The 20,081-nt window shown below is 42.9% G+C and overlaps 1 protein-coding gene across 1 annotated transcript in view; it reads right to left on the bottom strand.

The window, feature by feature from the left end:
• LOC120859164 (multidrug resistance-associated protein 4-like) overlaps nt 1-20,081 on the bottom strand; it is a gene marked incomplete at its 3' end in the record, with an annotated part of 127,954 nt that overhangs the window by 89,058 nt on the left and 18,815 nt on the right. The window contains exons 3-5 of the mRNA XM_040235368.1: nt 15,512-15,622; nt 14,840-14,960; nt 705-929 (exon numbers count right to left, since the gene is read on the bottom strand). Of these exons, the coding sequence (XP_040091302.1) occupies nt 705-929; nt 14,840-14,960; nt 15,512-15,622 (457 nt within the window). The remainder of the gene's footprint in view (nt 1-704; nt 930-14,839; nt 14,961-15,511; nt 15,623-20,081) is intronic.

The following is a 20,081-nucleotide window of genomic DNA, read 5'->3' as shown; positions in this document are numbered from 1 at the left end:
TCTCATGATGTACTCTGCGTATAAGTTGAATAAGCAGGGTGACAATACACAGCCTTGATGTACACCTTTTCCTATTTGGAACCAGTCTGTTGTTCCATGTCCAGTTCTAACTGTTGCTTCCTGGCCTGCATTCAGATGTCTCAAGAGGCAGGTAGGTGGTCTGGTATTCCCACCTCTTTCAGAATTTTCCACAGTTTATTGTCATCCACACAGTCAAAAGCTTTGACATACTCAATAAAGCAGAAATAGATGTTTTTCTGGAACTCTTGCTTTTTCCATGATCCAGTGGATGTTGGCAATTTGATCTCTGGTTCCTCTGCCTTTTCTAAAACCAGCTTGAACATCAGGAAGTTCACGGTTCACGTACTGCTGAAGCCTGGCTTGGAGAATTTTGAGCATTACTTTACTAGCGTGTGAGATGAGTGCAATTGTGTGGTAGTTTGAGCATTCTTTGGCATTGCCTTTCTTTGGGATTGGAATGAAAACTGACCTTTTCTCCTCACGTGATCTCAAAAGAAAATTTTTCATTATTTATTGGTAAAATTTACTTCAACAACAACAAACTTGGCTTGATGCAAATAGCAAGCTTCTCTAGGAAGGTGTAAACAATCCCAGTTATGTAATTTTTAGTTTACAGAGAACCTTCCCTAGATATCCCTGATGCTGCAGGGGAGGTACACACTGTGGTACCTGATGACACTCACCTTGCTGTAGATCATATGGCACACGGCTACTCTCAGCTTCATCCCCATGCGCTGGATGTGGTAGAAGTACAAGTGGTGCAGAACAGCCCACACAAGCACACAGGTGCTCAGCCCTGCCGCGTAGCCACAGGCTTCATGCAAAGCGGCAGAATCAGTGGGATCGTAGTTTTCAACATAACTAATCATTTTCCCCAAAAATATAGGTTGAACTACTCTGGTGCCTTCCTAAAAGAAAAGAAAAATCTTAATTAGAAATGTCAGTTTTTCTTAATACAAGATTTACTTTTAGCATTAGCCGGTTAAAAAATACATTTTGACAAAATGCTACATTCATGGCTAATTTAAAAGAAAAATATGCAGATCCACTATCTCCTATAAGACAAGCAGGCAACAGTTTAACCTTATGACAAAGTTTTACATTCAAAGATAGTAAAGCCTTAGTACCTTATGCCTGATACACTGTGGATACTCAGTATAAATATCACAACCAGTGCTTTAGAAGTCATTTGGCACAATACAAGTGAGCCTTAAGATGAATAAAGAAAAAGGTGGCAGAAGAAGAGGAAGAAATCTGCATCCATATAAATTAGCCTGCTGGCAGCCTACCCCTGACCCTGTCCTCTCAATGTCCCAGCTCAATAAAAAGTCATCCTGGTTCACATATGGGAGACACACTTTCATCACCTTCTTCAGGAATCTTTATGAACTGATACCCTGGCACAAACACCCACTCCTTTCCATCCCAAACTCCAGATGTCTGTAGATCAAGAGAAAGGAAACCAGCTTCAGTTGGAACACCACAAAGAAATCAGGCTTGGCAGCTCTGCAGCCTCTCAGCTCCTGAGAGTACTGCCTCAATATTGCCCCTACCATCTAGAAGTTGGAATGTTCCTTGGAGTAAAAAATTAAACATGGTGGAGACCAAGCTAAAAAATGATGTCTTCCTTGGTTCTCCATCCACCATCCACTGCAGTTGGTGGTTTGGAAGAAATGTTCCCAATCCTCCCTTCCCCAAGGCTAAACCAATTGACACAAGGTGCACTGAGGCTTCCACCCTGAGTAAGACTTAGGGAAGCAAGTTTCTTTCCCAAAGAAAAAGGCAAAGAAACAGCAACATCTACCCACCCTGCCAAACAGCCACTCCACCCCACAACCTACTTCCTCTCTCTAGTCACCCCTGAAGGTCCCCTTTTCCCCAGGTTCCCTTCCTTCACCATCAAGGAAAACCACTCAGTGAATCCAAGCCACCTAAAGTAAACATCTCCACCCTCAACATCATTTCCTACACAAACTTCATAAAAGACAAAATGTTAAAAATTTGAAAGTCTTTCAGGAACAGGGCTTTTTCTTTTTGGCAATCCCACCTTACTAACACAGACAGGGGAAGCTTGGCTTACCTGACGGGTGTGCTCTGATAGCTCTCTTCTGTCTGTCTGAAGCTGAGGAAGCCACATACAAGAGGAGGGAAGGAGAATCCATAACACCAAACACCAAAAATCTAAGCATTTTCTTAGCCAACTAGTGCCTGATCAGGATATTTATCAAAAGACACCCATGCCTCATATGGGTGTCTCACTAAACCTCAGCATTCTTGTCTTGTTCTACACACATGCACACATGAATACACACATACATGTTCACAGGCTGCACCAACTGCCTCTCCTTCCATGAAATCAGGGAAGTTTTCATCTACTATAGAGAATAAAGAGAACACTATTTAACTGAAGAAGTATAAGCAAGATGATCAGATAGCAGCAAAACGATCAGTTCTGATACATTTCCACCATGTCCTGTCATCCATCCGAAGAGGCATAGAGACCTCTTGGAAGAGTCCCTCATACAGCAGATTGTCAAACACACTGTTTATAGAGTTTCCTGAGATGGAAATGTGGAGGCTATACAGAAAAGCAAAAATGTCAAACAGTACACACGGGCAGTCTCAGCCCAGGTGCCACCAAGGGCAGTCCAGTGCTGCAGTCACAAACCACCAGAAGCCCAGCAGGAATATCTGCTATCCCCAGATTTCCTGAAATTTATGATTCTTTTTGGCAATCACTGTTGCCTTTTACTTAGCTCTCTGTTTGAGCCTAACATTCTTGTAATTACAGGAGAAATAAGAGTAACATCACTCACCAAAGAGAATACGGTTAAGTGCAACAAATCCAGCAAAAAAGAGTAAATAAAGGCAGATCACTACCACCTAAACATATCTTTTTTTTTTTTTTTCCCGCTGAGAAACAATATTTAATAACCCATTTGTGGGACTTCCCTGGTGGTCTGGTGGCTAAGATTCCACACACCCAATGCAACGGACCTGGGTTAGATCCCTGGTGAGGGAACTAGATCCCACATGTGGCAACTAAGACCCAGAACAGACAAATAAATAAATATTTTTAAAAAACAGTTTATCAAAAAGCCTCATTGAGGTATAATGCCAGTTTAGGGCCCATACCTTCCACTCATCTGTCAATTCTTTTTTTTTTTTTTTCTTGATAATGATTTTTCTTTCTTTGGAATAGAAATTTTCAAAAGATAATAAAGGTTTTCAGTCAATGACTTGTTACTTTGATCTGATGTAATTTGGGAGGAAAGTCATTTGTTATTCTTAAGTACTATTTTGGGACTTCCCCCAATGGCTCAATGGTAAGGAATTCATCTCAATGCAGGAGACACAGGAGATGCAGGTTTGATCCTTAAGTTGGGAAGATCGTCTAGAGGAGGAAATGGCAACCCACTCCAGTATTCTTGCCTGGAGAATCCCATGGACAGAGGAGTCTGGCGGGCTACAGTCCTTGGAGTCGCAAAGAATCAGACACAACTGAGTAACTGAGTACAAATGCACAAGATTTCCTCTAGCAAGGAGCAGTCAAGTAATTTTAAAAGGTGATGAAAAGTATAACATACAAGGAATTTCCATTCTGGCGTAAGTTGCAACTATTGAAAACAGAAAATTGATATTATACTCCATATGAAAACTAAGAGCAAGCAAATAACAATTTCCCAGTAATTTCTCTCAAAAAAATAAAAATAGAAAGCAAAATAGTGAATAGCACAAAATTGTGAAAACAAAATCCCAAAGTACATATAGAGAATAAGAATACACATATTAAATATGAATATTGCAAGCTTCCAGAACACATAGGGGAGAAGTGATTACAACCCTCAAAGGTAGACTGAGTAAATCCATCCCCTCCACACACAAGGAAAAGTTAGAGATGAAGAGTCATTTAACAGGACAGCTATCAGCAGCATTTGAAATCCGTGAATATTTCCATTTCTGGCATTTGGTAAAACTGGCTGAGGCAAACCAGGCAGAAGATTTTCTGGCTACCAGAAGGTTAGCTCCTACATATACTCAATGCTCTGTTCCAAGTATTAACTGCAAATCAAATAGTGGTGTGAATCCCAAGGAAAGATCCAATTTCAGAAGACTCTGTTTGTCTTGGAGAGTCTCTCAGTGAGGCAAGGAGTGGCTGTGGCTGGGGACACAAACACTGGTGGCAGCCATTCCCAGGACCTAAACCCACCACGTGTACTGGTGTGAGCACACACCACCAAGGAATTCTCTCATCTGCATATTCCCGATTCTCACCTTCAACTAATAAGAGAGAAAACAACTGAGAAAATATTCATAATCAACCATGCTGCGGCTGCTGCTAAGTCGCTTCAGTCGTGTCTGACTCTGTGCGACTCCATAGATGGCAGCCACCAGGCTCCCCTGTCCCTGGGATTCTCCAGGCAAGAACACTGGAGTGGGTTGCCATTTCCTTCTCCAATGCATGAAAGTGAAAAGTGAAAGTGAAGTCACTCAGTCATGTCTGACTCTTAGCGACCCCATGGACTGCAGCCTACCAGGCTCTTCCATCCATGGGATTTTCGAGGCAAGAGTACTGGAGTGGGGTGCCATTCTCCTATCAGCCATGAAACTAATCAAATTAAAACATTCTTGATAAGCAGGAACATGGTCAAACACTGCCCCCTTAAACCCTTCCTCTTTGACATCAATCTATGACCACATGTATATTCTTTCCACAAACCAATTGAGCATGTAGTTTTATTCTTTCACAAGAATTCTTCACAAATCTGAAATCATAAAGGATCTTTAAAAGAACTGAATTTAATACCACCACATCCATTATTCAGGATTATCTGAGAGTGTGAGTCTCTGAGGCAGACTTTTTATTTTGGGCATACAATGTGGCATGCAGAATCTTAGTTCCCCGACCAGGGATCAAAAACCTTGGCATCTATTACAGAGAACAGTATGGAGATTTCTTAAAAAGCTAGAAATAAAATTGCCATATGACCCAGCAATACCACTGCTGCATATATACACTGAGGAAGCCAGAATCGAAACAGACACATGTGCCCCAATGTTCATTACAGCACTATTTACAATAGCTAGACATGGAAGCAACCTAGATGTCCACTGGCAGATGAATGGATAAGGAAGTTGTGGTATATATATACAATGGAATATTACTCAGCTATAAAAAACAATGTGTTTGTGTCAGTTCTAATGAGGTGGATGAAACTGGAGCCTATTAGACAGAGTGAAGTAAGTCAGAAAGAGAAATAACAGTACAGTATATTAATGCATATATATGGAATTTAGAAAGACAGTAGTGACAATGCTATATGCAAGACAGCAAAAGATATACAAATGTAAAGAAGAGATTTTTGGACTATGTGGGAGAAGGTAAGGGCAGGACGATATGAGAACATAGCATTGAAACATATATATTACCATATGTAAAACAGATGACCAGTGCAAGTTTGATGCATGAAGCAGAGTACTCAAAGCTGGTGCTCTGGGACAAGCCAGAGGGATGGGGTAGGGAGGAAAGTAGGAGGGGTAAGAGGGGGGTTCTGGATGGGGAAACACATGTACACCCATGGCTAATTCATGTTGATGTTTGGCAAAACCACCACAATATTGTAAAGCAACTAGTCTCTAATTAAAATAAATAAATTAGTTTAAAACAAACAAACAAACACTGGCATCTGCATCGGGGACATGGAGTCCTAACCAGTAGACTTCCAGGGAAGCTCGAGGTAGACATTTATTGGTAGTTCAGTTCAGTTCAGTGGCTCAGTCGTGTCCGACTCTTTGCAACCCCATGAATCGCAACACACCAGGCCTCCCTGTCCATCACCAACACCCAGAGTTCACTCAGAGTCACGTCCATTGAGTCAGTGATACCATCCAGCCATCTCATCCTCTGTCGTCCCCTTCTCCTCCTGCCCTCAATCCCTCCCAGCATCAGAGTCTTTTTTAATGAGTCAACTTTCCGCATGAGGTGGCCAAAGTACTGGAATTTCAGCTTTAGCATCATTCCTTCCAAAGAAACCCCAGGGCTGACCTCCTTCAGAATGGACTGGTTGGATCTCCTTGCAGTCCAAGGGACTCTCAAGAGTCTTCTCCAACACCACAGTTCAAAAGCATCAATTCTTCAGTGCTCAGCCTTCTTCACAGTCCAACTCTCACATCCATACATGACCACTGGAAAAACCATAGCCTTGACTAGACAGACCTTAGTCAGCAAAGTAATGTCTCTGCTTTTGAATATGCTATCTAGGTTGGTCATAACTTTTCTTCCAAGGAGTAAGCGTCTTTTATTTTCATGGCTGCAGTCACCATCTGCAGTGATTTGGGAGCCCCCAAAAATAAAGTCTGACACTATTTCCACTGTTTCCCCATCTATTTCCCATGAAGTGATGGGACCAGATGCCATGATCTTCGTTTTCCTTGGTATTCAGCCTCATGAAAGCACCTGACATTGGGTCCCACCTTTTACTTCGTAGGATAACTTCTTGCATGGTTAGCTTAGATGCTAGAACTTCTGAGTGGGTAGAATTCCTTCTCCATGTTAATGCACTTGAAACATTTCTCACCCAACTTCCCCATATCTCATTCATGGAGAAAAAAACACAAAAACAGAAAGTTAAAAAGTTTTACCAAATGCTTGACTGAGACATATAAGCAGAAAGGAGTGGGCTTGTAGGAAAAAATGAATAGACAGAATCTTTAGAACTGGGTGAAAAGTGACAAAATGTAGAGTTGAGAAAAATCCAAAGATAAGGAGGAAAAGCAATGAACCTGCAGAAATCATAACCATCAGTATTCTAGACATATTAGCCTTCACTCCTCTCTTCCACACTGGTCGTCATCCTGACAGCACCTTAGCATCACCTGGGAGGGGATAAGTGCACTCTGATACCCAAGACCCAGCCTGCAGAAACTGGTTTAGGTTCAACTGATTAGGGTAGAGAAGGTTCCTCTCCCTGTATATTCTGGATGCGGAAACTAACCCCATGTAAGTATCTACTAACCTCCACTATTGCACTGTCATGGCATCTGAGCCTGGAATGGCTGCAGACCTGATCTGCAGGAATTACAAGGAATTACAATGACCACAAAGACTTTTTACCAGAGTTCCACTGCACATTTCATGCTTCCAGAAAAGTCCAGAAAGTACAGTATTGAAATTGAAAATGTTCATTCTGCACCGTCAGAAAAATAAAATGTTGAGAAAAAAACTATATTTAAGAAACATTAATAAAAAGATGAGTCAAAATTAGCCTGGAAAGTTATCTATAAAAGGAGAATGAGAATTAGAATAGAGCTAACAATGATATCAGACTTCTTTAAGTAGCTTTTTCTTGATTTTGGAATCATGAAAACATTATACAGAATTATAATTATAAAATAACTAAATTTTTTAAAAGCAATTCCTAAAATTTTAGAGTAAAATTACATAAAAGTACCTAAATATATAAACCCATTCTGCTTTGGTTTGCAGAGCCATACAAAAAAGAACTATCAAAAGTGATTTGAAACAAAATAATTTGAAAACACACTCTCTGCGTGATACACCCAAATGAATATAGTATGAACTCCAAAAGAAAATAAAAATATTAGATTGCTTTCAGAAGTCACTTTATAAGGTAAACAAATGAATAATTATGTTGATATCATTGAGAATTGGGCTTAGACTTTGGACAAAGAGAATAGATGATGGGAGAAAAGAGACATGCAAGCACAATAACAACAAACTGCGGAAATTTCTGAAAGAGATGGGAATACCAGACCACCTGACCTGCTTCTTGAGAAACTTATATGCAGGTGAGGAAGCAACAGTTAGAACTGGACATGGAACAGCAGACTGGTTCCAAATAGGAAAAGGAGTATGTCAAGGCTGTATATTGTCACCTGCTTATTTAACTTATATGCAGAGTACATCATGAGAAACACTGGGCTGGATGAAGCATAAGCTGGAATCAAGATTGCTGGGAGAAATATCAATAACTTCAGATATGCAGATGACACCACCTTTATGGCAGAAAGTGAAGAACAACTAAAGAACCTCTTGATGAAAGTGAAAGAGGAGAGTGAAAAAGTTGGCCTAAAGCTCAACATTCAGAAGACTAAGATCATGGCATCCGGTCCCATCACTTCATGGCAAATAGATGGGGAAACAGTGGAAACAGTGGCTGACTTTGTTTTGGGCTCCAAAATCACTGCAGATGGTGATTGCAGCCATGAAATTAAAAGACGCTTACTTACTTGGAAGGAAAGTTATGACCAACCTAGACAGCATACTAAAAAGCAGAGACATTACTTTGTCAACAAAGGTCCATCTAGTCAAGGCTATGGTTTTTCCAGTAGTCATGTGCGGATGTGAGAGTTGAACTATAAAGAAAGCTGAGCGCAGAATTGATGCTTTTGAACTGTGGTGTTGGAGAAGACTCTTGAGAGTCCCTTGGACTTTGAGGAGATCCATCCAGTCAATCCTAAAGGAGATCAGTCCTGGCTGTTCAATGGAAGGACTGATGTTGAAGCTGGAACTCCAATATTTTGGCCACCTGATGCGAAGAACTGACTCATTGGAAAAACACCCTGATGCTGGGAAAGATTGAGGGCAGGAGGAGAAGGGGATGACAGAGGATGAGATGGTTGAATGGCATCACTGACTCAATGGACATGAGTCTGAGTAAATTCTGGGAGTTGGTGATGGACAGGGGGGCCTGGCATGCTGCAGTTCATGGGGTCGCAAAGAGACGGACACGGCTGAGCGACTGAACTGAACTGAAGCACAATAAGATGAAGTAAAAACACTAGTGTCCTGTATCTGAATTGGATTGGAAACACCCATATAAACATATTTGTTTACCTTAAAAAATGTATTCTAACTTTGTCTAATGAAAAAGCCAAGAAAAATAATCAAGAGCAGTAAGCTCCTCTAGCAACCAGACTATAGTCTATAAATACCATTTCACACCAAAAGACAGGGCTGCTTGGAGAAATGGATGATTCCAGGGCTAAGCAAATGCTGTACAAAATGAGATAAAAACATCCTGTCACACCAGAAAGCAAAAAAACAAAACAAAACAAAAAAAGACATTAAAAAAAAAAAAACTAGCAAAGACTTCTAGAGTATGTGCAAAATACTTAGGACCCAGCCTGAATAGACTCCCATTGCCCAAAGATGGCCAAATGTTTGCACAAGCATAACAAATGAAATGGACTGAAGCAGGTTAGAAATGCTGAAATCCATGAGCTCAAACTGACATATACAAAACCAAACCAAACAAACAATAAAAACTCAATAGCCCCAGAGGAGAACCAATTTATCATTTTGAAAACAGGTTTTAAAAAGTGAAAAAATCATTTTCTCCTAGTCTCCCTATAAATACCGTATTTCAGGGTTAATCAAAGAGCTTACAACATCCCCATTTTGCAACCCTTAATGAATTAATGGACTTTGAGAAGGGATCATGAATAGCTCCTAACATTACACACACATCCATACCACCACCCCTCCTACACACAAAAGATGTTATGTACCTCATAAGGGAGATTTACAACCCTACCTCCTACATAGACAAAAGGGGTGAAGAAAATCCAAAGGAGCTGCATCAAACTTCTAGACCTAAACACCAATCTAAGGTGCCAGAGGAACATATGAATTGACACAGGGGGAGAAGCGATCAGCCAAATCCAGGCTCTGGGACTCTCTACAGGACAAACAACCTAGAGACATGGGGTGGAGGGGAACAGAAAAGAAATCTGAATAACCTATGTCGGCCAAGTGTACCTTATTTAATACTGCTTCCAACAGAAGAGGGGAAAAAGACAACTGTGAGCACTGGCTAGATATTGATGACATTAAAGTTAATATTTATACATAATAATAATGTTTATGCTAAATATGTTTAGTGGGGGGGAGATTCCACATCTTTTAAAGATACATACTAAAGTATTTATGGATAAAAATGATGTGATGTCTGGGAACTGCTTTAAAATAATCTTGGGAAGTGAGAGTGAGTTTCAGATGAATCAAGACTGCTCATTATAGCAATTATTGAAGCTGACTTAGGGTGACACAGGGGCTTATTTCCCTTTACCCTTCTGAGTTCTTAGCTGAGGATCTTTATAATAAATGACAGAATAACAGAAGAAAATCAAACATAAGTCTATTAACATGTATATTTCTGATACACATGCAAAATAGCAAGAAGAATTGAGGCTGTGGGAGGAGAGGAAGCCTCAGGACTTGATGTAGAGAGCACTGGTCTAGGAATCAGAAAGCTGTGCTTCAGAAACTAGGTCAGCCACCTGCAAGTCACAAGATTCTAAGCCCATCAAGTATCCTCTTGCATCTCCAGGTCCTTATCTATGGAAATTCCCGTCTTGCCTTCCTCGGAGGAATCCTGGGACAACTAAATGAGCTGCACCAGTTCAAAGTGCTCTGAAATCATTTCAACATTTTTATTAACAGAAGTCCAGAGCAGAGACTTACTCTATTCATAATGGCAGAGGCTGGTTTCACAAAGAGCTTGGAAAACTCACTGCTGCTTACAGGTGATCATAGTGGAACAAGAACTCTTGAGAAAAATCATGTGTAAAAGCCAAATTTTCTAGCCTGTAATTAAAGTTTCACTTCTAAGCAGATTGCTAAAATTTTTAACCATTATGAATGCAATCTTTTAAAAAAGAGACACCTACCACCCTGACTACTTAAAGAAAATGGATTGAGGGGAGTGAAGTGAACAAGTGAAATAGGTGAGGAAACTTAAGAGGTACAAACACCAATTTATCAAATAAATAAAAGGGGATTGGGAGAAAAGATAAACTCTTTAAAAATAAATCACAAGATTGTAATATATAAAATGGAAAATATACTCAATAATACTGGAATAACTTTTTATGGTGACAGTTGGTAACTAAAACTACTATGTACTATAACAAATATTAAATCACTAATGATGTATGCCAGAAACTAATAAAACATTATAAGCCAATCATACTTCAATTTTAAAAATTCTTTTAATTTTGCAATAAAAACTTACATATACTTAGAAAAAGAAAAGAAAATGGATTGAAAAGCATCACCCTCATTTGTAACTCAAGGTCATCATGGTGGGTATTACTGACACCTAAGGGCTAACGGGATGTACTCAGGAACCAGCAGGGTGCACAGTAGGTCTGCTCTGCAGGTCCCCTTCTGCTTGGCTCAGTGCCCCCTCCTCCTCTCCCTTGCTGTGTGGTCCTCAGTGGTTTCTCTCAGCCCACAGTATCTTTGCCATCAGCAGCCACTCCTCAGCCTCCTGGGTTGAGAAGAAGTGAGGGACACATTGAAGAAAGGGTTGGAAAATAAAGGCAAAAGTCCACTGCAGCTCTCACGGAATCAGCTGTGAGTCAAGGCACAAAGCCCACTGTGGGACTCAGAGGATTCTGTTTACTTCCTGCCCATCAGCTGAGGTCCAAAGTGAAGATTTACTCAAACATGTGCTGTCCTACCTCCACCTGGACCAGAGACCATCAGTAAAAGTGGCCTCAGACAAAGGACAAGTGACCAGACAAGACCAGGCCACTTCTTAGGGTCCTGGGAAGAAGACATAACTCCCAGCCACTCCTCTCCTCTCAGAGGAAGGGACTAGGTGAACCCACTCTGGCTCTCTGAGGTCACCTCACTTACACACCAGCAGGTAGAGACCTCACCTCTCAGAGAGAAGCCCTGATGACCTGGGGAGGTGATCTCTGTGACTCAGGCCCAGGCAGAGACTTCAGGATCCTCCTCTCCATGCTGGGGGCCCTGGGCAGGTGGGGACCTGTCCTCCCCACCTGTGGTCCCTGTGGAGGTGCACACAGGGGCCAGGGGTGCTGGGAACTTGCTGGCTGTTCCAATTAGGGGTGACCTCCAAGGGCTCCACAGCCTGGTACTTGTTTCTCTGAGTAGTAGAGATACTCCTCACTTCTCATAGGACAGAGGTTTTCAAATTTCAAAATCCTGAAATCTAAAAGCCTCACCCTGGACTGCCGTCACCCTGCTTTTTCCCACTGGTGCCACCAGGAGTACCTGGGAGGCCCTGCTCGTGCTGTAGGTGGAAAGAGCACACTGCTTGGGATCATGGATGATCCACGGGGCATTCTGTGCACCCAAGGAATTGAAAGAGGGCTGGAGGTCGCCAAGGAAACATGTTTGTGTTTTAGAGACTTCTGAGTTGAGTTTACATCTTCCACTGTCTAAAATACAAAGACCAACAAGCAGTACAGATAGATCACAACATGGGAAGTTGCTTCATAAAATCAATTATTTAACTAGCACTGCTAATAGATCTAGCAGTACAACCACACAGATGAGCCTCTACATTTACGGTCCTCTACTCCCCACTTCTCCACCATGACCACCCAGCGACCAGTCTCCTAAACGAGGGGTCAAGGCTTTACCAGTTGCACCTTGTGCAGCCCCCAGGGACTTTTCTGGACCCTCAGGTGGCTCAGATGGTAAACAGTCTGCCTCTAGGGCAGGAAACCCGGGTTTGATACCAGGGTCAGGAAGATCCCCTGGAGAAGGAAACAGCAACCCACTCCAGTATTCTTGCCTGGAGAATTCCATGGGCAGAGGAGCCTGGCGGGCTACAGTCCATGGGGTAGTAAAGAGTCGGACATGACTGAGCAACTAACACTTTCACTTTTGGCAGGATGTATTCCAGGGGCTGGACAACTTTGAAACCAACACTCCCAGCACCACAGTGGGGGCAGATTCACTCTCAGGAAGAACTCCAGATCCTGTAGCCTCTCCCTCTATGTCTGCTTCTCCCATGAGCTGCCTAGCCAAGAACCAAAGCTCATATTAGGATGGGATCCATCCAAGGGTTAGCGACCCCATCCAAGGAGCCAACAGCCCAGGAGAGCAAGAAAAACCAGCAGCTCAGTTCAAACCCAGCCACATGGGCTATGCTTTGAGACCCATCTGACTTTAAGCTTCCTTGTCATCCAGTACCAAAGAGAAACTAGAGAACCAGGCACAGCAGAGAAAGCCCTGCTCCTGATATGATCCAACATTAAACCCAGAGGCCACTCATCCAACCCAGCACCTGGCATGAGCCACAGGCAGACACCGAGGCCCCAGGGTCACCTGATAACCAGAATTCATGAGAGCTCTGCTGTGTGAGGTCAGGAGATCCTGCACAATCAGGCCACACGAGCTTGCTACCTGTGTATTTCAAACAGAGACTTACTGTGACTATGTGGAAATACCATCACTTGGACAGTTGCACATGGGACAAAGAAGGGCTGGGGCAGCCTGACGGGCTCCTGTCCCCTCTCCCTCAGCCAGAACAGGGGACTGATAGCACTGTGTCCCCAGGTCGACTGTCCTCTGGGGATCTTGACCCAGGATCTTCAGGGTCATGGCTGTCACTGACCTCACAGCTTTCTGCCTCTGGTTTGCCCTGCACATTCCCTCCTACACTGTCTGCCAACACCAGGATCCCCCTTCAACCAGCAAACCACTCCCACAGCCAGGATGGAAACCAGCATGGAGGGTGCACAGAATTTGTGAAGCCTCCCACGTAGGGCTCTGGCCTGGATGACCTGGCCTATGGGGAGGGTGGACTCTAGGGAAGGGTGTGCCAGGGATACCCCAGGGAAGAGCTCTTGGGTGCTCTGGCAGCTCCAGCCCAGATCCAAGGCCCCAGGTTCTGTTCCACAGGAAGGGGATGATCCTTTCTTAGAAAGCATTTATCAGATGTGACCTGGAAAAGTCAACAATTACTTGCTGAGCACCTGTAAAATGTCTTATATTATTCTGGACTCGACTCTAAGTTCGAGTGAGTAACAGTTGCTCAGTCGTGTCCAACTCTTTGAGACCCCCTGGACTGGAGCATGCCAGGCTCCTCTGTTCATGGAATTCTCCAGGAAAGAATACTGGAGTGGATTGCCATTTCCTTCTCCAGGGGATCTTTTTGACCCAGGGATTGAACATGGGTCTCCTGCATTGCAGGCAGATTCTTCTGAGCACAAGAGAAGACTACTATTAAGAGACATTTCTAAGTATAAGGACAGGTCAATTTAAAAAGTGTCAGCAGATGTGTGTTTGACTTTATCTTAGAATCTATAGGCAATACATTCGAATATGTAATGAATCCATACACCTTTTTCAAAGGAATACCTGAGACAGAGGTAGCAATAAAATTATAAATGACAGTCATCAATCAGACGAAATTATTTGGATGAAGCTTGTCTCTCTCAAAAAGATGGGGACTGGGCAAGTGGTCAGGAAGGAAATACAATGTGCTTTTAACTTTGTATGAAAAATAATGTTCAGTTCCATGTTGTTGAACATAGGTCTGTTGTTGCCACATAAATCCTCTACTTCAAATTACTGTCCAAATGCTTTATTAAAACTCTGCTTCTTGACTTTGTTTTGGAATCTGTTACGTTTGTTGCCATCTTCTGATTACTGTCCTCTGAAGTTTACTTCCTCCAAACCACAGGACACATATTCCCTGAGGTTGTAAGATCTTCTTTCAGTCAAGGATCACTCAGTATTTATATTGAGCACGAAAAACATCCTAACATGGTATAATATATCTTTCCAGTGCTGCTATCCTTCCATTACACTATGTTTTAATCAGTTAAGAGAAAAATAGTAATCCCCAGAGGTCAAGCTCGTTAAGAATCTGTCTATTCTAAAGATAAATACAACTGCTGATCTACATCATGATTCCTAGATGAGATTTACCCTCAGCCCTTAAACCACTGTCCTCTCCCCGCCTCAGTCCATCCATCTCAGGACTGACCCACATACACTCAAAATCAACGCACTGTATGGAAAAGCTTTTACCTCAAGAAATGTTAACATTCCCCAAACTAAGTAGGATTTCCCGTAGCACTTTATGATCGCTTTCATTAAAGAAGGCTCCCGCGCATCTTGCTGGGCTCTCGACACTTCTTGATCCCAGTACCTGCAAAGAAAGACAAAGCACAGTGAGGAACAGCCCTGCCGCAGGAAAACAGGGTAGGGACAGAGCAGAGGACAAGCCTTCACTCCAGGGCGCTCCGTGGCTGCCCATAAATGCTGGCTAACTGCTCGCAGAGCTCCCGAAAGATGAGCGGTGCAGATACTGAAGCACCAGGAAAAGCACCAGACCAGGTCTTCAGAGAAAAGTCCCAGATTCTAGAAACAAGTTTATGCTAAGCTTTGCTGAACTCACAGGTCATGAGCAGCTCAGAAGGGCAGGCACTGTCCTCTAGGGACCCCACCTCTGGGGACAGAGCTAGGTCTCCAGGGACATGGCTGTGGGCTCCCTCCATGTCCACTCACACAGGGAACACAGGCTCCCCCAACCTCCAAAGTGGGCTAAGCGTGGGGTCAGCATGAAGGGGTGAGGGTTCAGTGTCAGGGAAGGAGGCTCAGAAGACCCCAGAGGAAGGCAAAGGGCCCTCCCCACAAGCTTTTAGCCCCCATGGCAAAATTCTCACTCTTCTAACCATACTCGCTGCTTCCTGTGCTCACCCCTGAAGCTCTTCTCCAAGGTGCTGGGAGCAATCTTCCGGAAGCACCGAGTACATGTCATCTTCTTCTAATTTCCGTTTGTGACCAATTTTAAACAAGGGGTTTAGCCACCTGTTAAACATTAAAAGGAGAGTGACATATATTCAAATTACATATCTTTAATTAGAATCCTACATTCATGGACATTATTTTTAAAAAGTCTACATTTTAACTATACAAAGATGTAGGGAGAAAATTAGACATATGCTTACAAACATATATCAGGGTGTCGATAAGTTGCTCTGGCTTACACAGAATAAAACTAACTAAAATACCCTGTTTGTGGTTTATTGAACATGCATTGTAAGTGAAGTGAGGTGAAGTCGCTCAGTCGTGTCCGACTCTCTGCGACCCGGTGGACTGTAGCCCACCAGGCTCCTCTGTCCATAGGTTTCTCCAGGCAAGGATACTGGAGTGGGTTGCCATTTCCTTCTCCAGGGGACCTTCTTGGCTCAGGGATCAAACCCGTGTCTCCTGAAGTGGCAGGTGGATTCTTTACCACTGAGCCACCAGGGAAGCCCACCAGACTCAAGAATGCCTCAGTCACATTCACATAAGATGCAACCTTGCAGTCTCAAGACCTCCTTAGTTCAGCTAATAACACAAAGGAAATTCTACAGGGAATCACGTTACAATATACCACCCTGAGTCCAACAGGCTCTGGACCTTGACCTGCTTACAGCCCTGTCAGACTTCCCTCACATGAGCCTCTTTCTGACTCCGACCATCTGAAGATGTCCTAAAGATAAGTAATCTTTCCAATTAAAATGAATACATTGATTTTTCTTATAGTCCTCCCTATAACTGAAGCAGAAATTGCTAGACACTGTAAGGCTTTTTTTTATTTCAATTTTTTAAATTCCTTTTTTAATTTCAATTTTTCTCTTCTCAAGTAAGCATCTCACTCTTTGCTCCAATTTCCAGGCATTCAGAGGAATCCTGTCCTGATCTGGAAGGTCATAAAACATTCAGGCCCAGGACAAGACAATTATTAACTGTGGTCCAGTTTATCAAGAGAAACCTCCAAGAAGACCATTAGCACTTAAAACATACATTTGGCCCCTAAATAATGGTCTGGGGTCTTGAGAAAGGGTCGAGGGATGGCGTTGCAATGTCTAGGGAAACTGAGAAACTGGGGTTCCAAGAAAGCCATAAAATTGACAAACTGGACATTGTGATGTTTACATTAATTGGTCAAAAATGGCGTATATTAAAGTCATGAATCAATCCAAAATGTACAGATCAATACTAGAAAAGATATAAAACTGCTATAATCCTTGCCTTTTGGGGGCCCTTCACCCCCTCTCAGAGTCTATGCTGAGGATTTTGTACCTCTATCTTTTAAAATAAACTTTGCCTCTGTGTTTGTGAGTTCCCTGGAATTCATTCTTAGGCTTCATGAACAGAACTCAGGTTTCATGTTTCATTATCACTTCCTGGCTGATTAATTTCTTTTCAAATGTAACAAAAGACTTTCATAAGGGCTGAAATTTTGCCCTTATGACTGACTGACTGTGGGGTCTGCCACCTTCAGCTTCAATCAGGGAATAAATATAGCCCCTATACTTTCAGGAAACTCCACTAACAGCTGAGACCATCACCAAACTACAGTTCAATTCCTCATTCCCAGGTTTCTGCCCAAGGACATCAAGATTACCCCCATTGCCACCCCACCCCAGCAAAGGCATATGTGTTAGTCAAATCCCTATTTTCTTGGGACGCAACCAATATTTCCGATGAGCCCTCCACCTCCAGACATGACTGACTCTAGATACTGACCATGCCCAAGGGCTCTGGGAACAGGATCATACCAAGCCTGGGGGGTCTGGTCTGTGGAGGCAGTATCCTGGATGGAAGGGCACCACCATTACTCTAAACATGACTCAAGAAAACTCAAACACAGTTGAGCCCCTGAGGGTCCTTGAGGCCTCTGGGGCAAGGGCCATGCACATTGGGCCATCAACTGTCTCCAAGAAAACTCTACTAGTGGATACTGGGCTATAAGAGGTGCACACCCCAATCATGGTCACATTGAGATTTCAATTACACTCACCCCACCTCCCATCTAAATGGAGCCATTCCTATAGTCAGGAGGGAGCTGGACTGGACTGGTAATGGAAGGAGTTGTTGCCCTCATAGCATCCTTGGTGAGCCTAGCACAAGAAGCAATTGATAAAGCCAAAGCTACTAAAAAACAAAAATAACAAAAAAGGGCACTCAAACATTGGCCTGGGCAACTAAAGAACCCAGCTCTAACTTTAGAAAGATGAAATCTTCACTGGGCCTCTGGTCCACATGACAACAACCACTGCATAGCTCCTGATCACCTTCTGGCTGATCAGAGGAGTTTGTGCCCTTGCAACTAGTTCCTGTTGTTTCTATGTTAACATGAGTGGTCAAGTAGAAGACAGTGTAACCTGACTGTTAGAGAAGGCTGCTTGCAGACAGAGAAGGACGAATATCATATGATATCACTTATATATGGAACGTAAGTAAAGGCTATAAATGAACTCATTAAAAAATAGACTTAGAGTCACAGATGTAGGGAAAAAAAAAAAAAGCTATGTTTACCAGGGGCTGAGAGGAAGAACAAATTGGGGCACTGGGATTGACATCCACACACTGTAATATATAAAACAGATAACTAAGAAGGACCTATGGTATAGCACAGAGTACTCTATTCTATACTCTGTAATGGCCTACATAGGAAAAGAATCTAAAAAAGAGTGTGTATATGTATGTGTATAAGAGATTCACTTTGCTGTAGAGTAGAAACTAACACAACATTGTTAATCAACTATACTCCAATAAAAATTCAAAGAGAAAGTCGCTTGATCCACTACTCAGAACAAGAAGGGCCATGACTGAACAAATCTGGGACAGTATCAAAGGGGCAATCTCAGCTTCCTGGGCTTCTGCCATTCTTAGGACCCCTTACAATTATTCTCCTCCTGCTTTTTGGTCTGTGTATCCCCAACTGCCTCATTAGTTTTATCTGGTCTTTATCTGGGTGTGAGAATTGGGATGTTAGCCGGCTGACAATCGTATTTATTTTAGCTATCCACTCCCGTATTCTTGCCTGGAGAATCCCATGGAGAGAAGGGCCTGGCAGGCTACAGTCCATGGGGTCACGAAGAGTTGGACATGACTGAGTAACTAACTCTTTCACTTTCACTTCCTGCTTTTGTCTGAGTCTCAGGCTCAAATGAGGAAGTTACAGAGAAAAACAAAAACTGGTTAGAACTAGCTAGGCCCAAAATTGGGGAAGGACATGGCAACCCCCTGCAGTACTCTTGCCTGGGGATTTCCATGGATAGAGGAGCTGGTGGGCTACATTCCATGGGATCGCAAAGAGTTGGACACAACTGTGCAACTAACTTTCACTTTCAGGCCCCAAATGGTGAAAAACCTAACCTGCCCTAGGCCCTGAGCCTTATTTGTGCATTTGCTGTAATATAGTAGTATGCTAAATGGCATACTCACCCGGGCCGTGACAGCTGACAGTGGTCATGACAACAACCCACAGGAGGACTAAAAATGAGTTTCAGGTCCAAACCACACCCTTGTTCTCAGATAAGTCATGAGTATTCCTCCCTCTCTTGATTCAGTTTCCTTGCTTTCACCTTGACCCAAATTGGGTTGAGAAGTTGATTTGTGAACTAAGCTCTCACTTCTCCATTCTTTGATCACTGAATGAAACTTGTGCTATTCCAGTCTCACCATCAATTTAGTTATTGGCTGTGGGAATCTGAGTGGAAAAACAACCTCTTCAGCCAAGATAAGGGGTCTTAGCCTGGGCTAGGAGCCCAGCACAAGGCGGGAGACCAATCTGTGACATCAGTTACATATACAAGGAACACCGTCTTCAGAGCCAGACTGCTTGACTTGGGATCCTGCTCCATTACTTACTGGCTGTGTGGTGGTAAACAACTTACTCAACCTCTCTGCTTCAGTGCCTTCAGGTATAAAATAAGAGGTAATAGTGCCTTTCCCTCCAGCAGGAAAACGGGAAATGGGTGCCTACCCAAATCAATGAAAAGTCCTCACCTTCCCATTTCCAGGCACATACACTTTGAAAATTCACAAACAGAAGGTGTTTGGAAAGTTCCTTACCCTGCATGAAGTTAAGGAGAAGTTTTTTCTATTTTATTATTATTTACAGTAACCACACCCTTATTCCTTCTTCTAGGCCCCTCTTTCCTTAAGGGCCACCAAATGGCCAAGAGATGAAGCTACACACACTAAATACACTACCATCAAAACAAGCATAGGAGCTCCCGATTCCTGGAGATGCCCCGGGCTGTCCCATAAAAGAAGGAAACACTAGAAATTTGGGAAATAGAAATGGGTTAGGGTCCAGAAATAAAACAACTAGTAACCATCCAAGTGTGATTAAAGCCGAAAGGTTCAGGACCGCATAGTTAGTGGCCCCAGCTACCACATGGAACACTTCAGTTAAGAGCTGCAACTCTCTGAGCTGTTTCTCATCTGTGTGTTTCCTCTGGGCTCAGGGACCCTTCAGTGGTTTCAG

This window comes from Oryx dammah, unplaced genomic scaffold (assembly GCF_014754425.2).
Source record: "Oryx dammah isolate SB20612 unplaced genomic scaffold, SCBI_Odam_1.1 HiC_scaffold_37, whole genome shotgun sequence".
NCBI lineage: Eukaryota > Metazoa > Chordata > Mammalia > Artiodactyla > Bovidae > Oryx > Oryx dammah.
The sequence above is the reverse complement of the archived record's forward strand: the minus strand, read 5'-3'. Positions and strand labels throughout refer to the sequence as shown.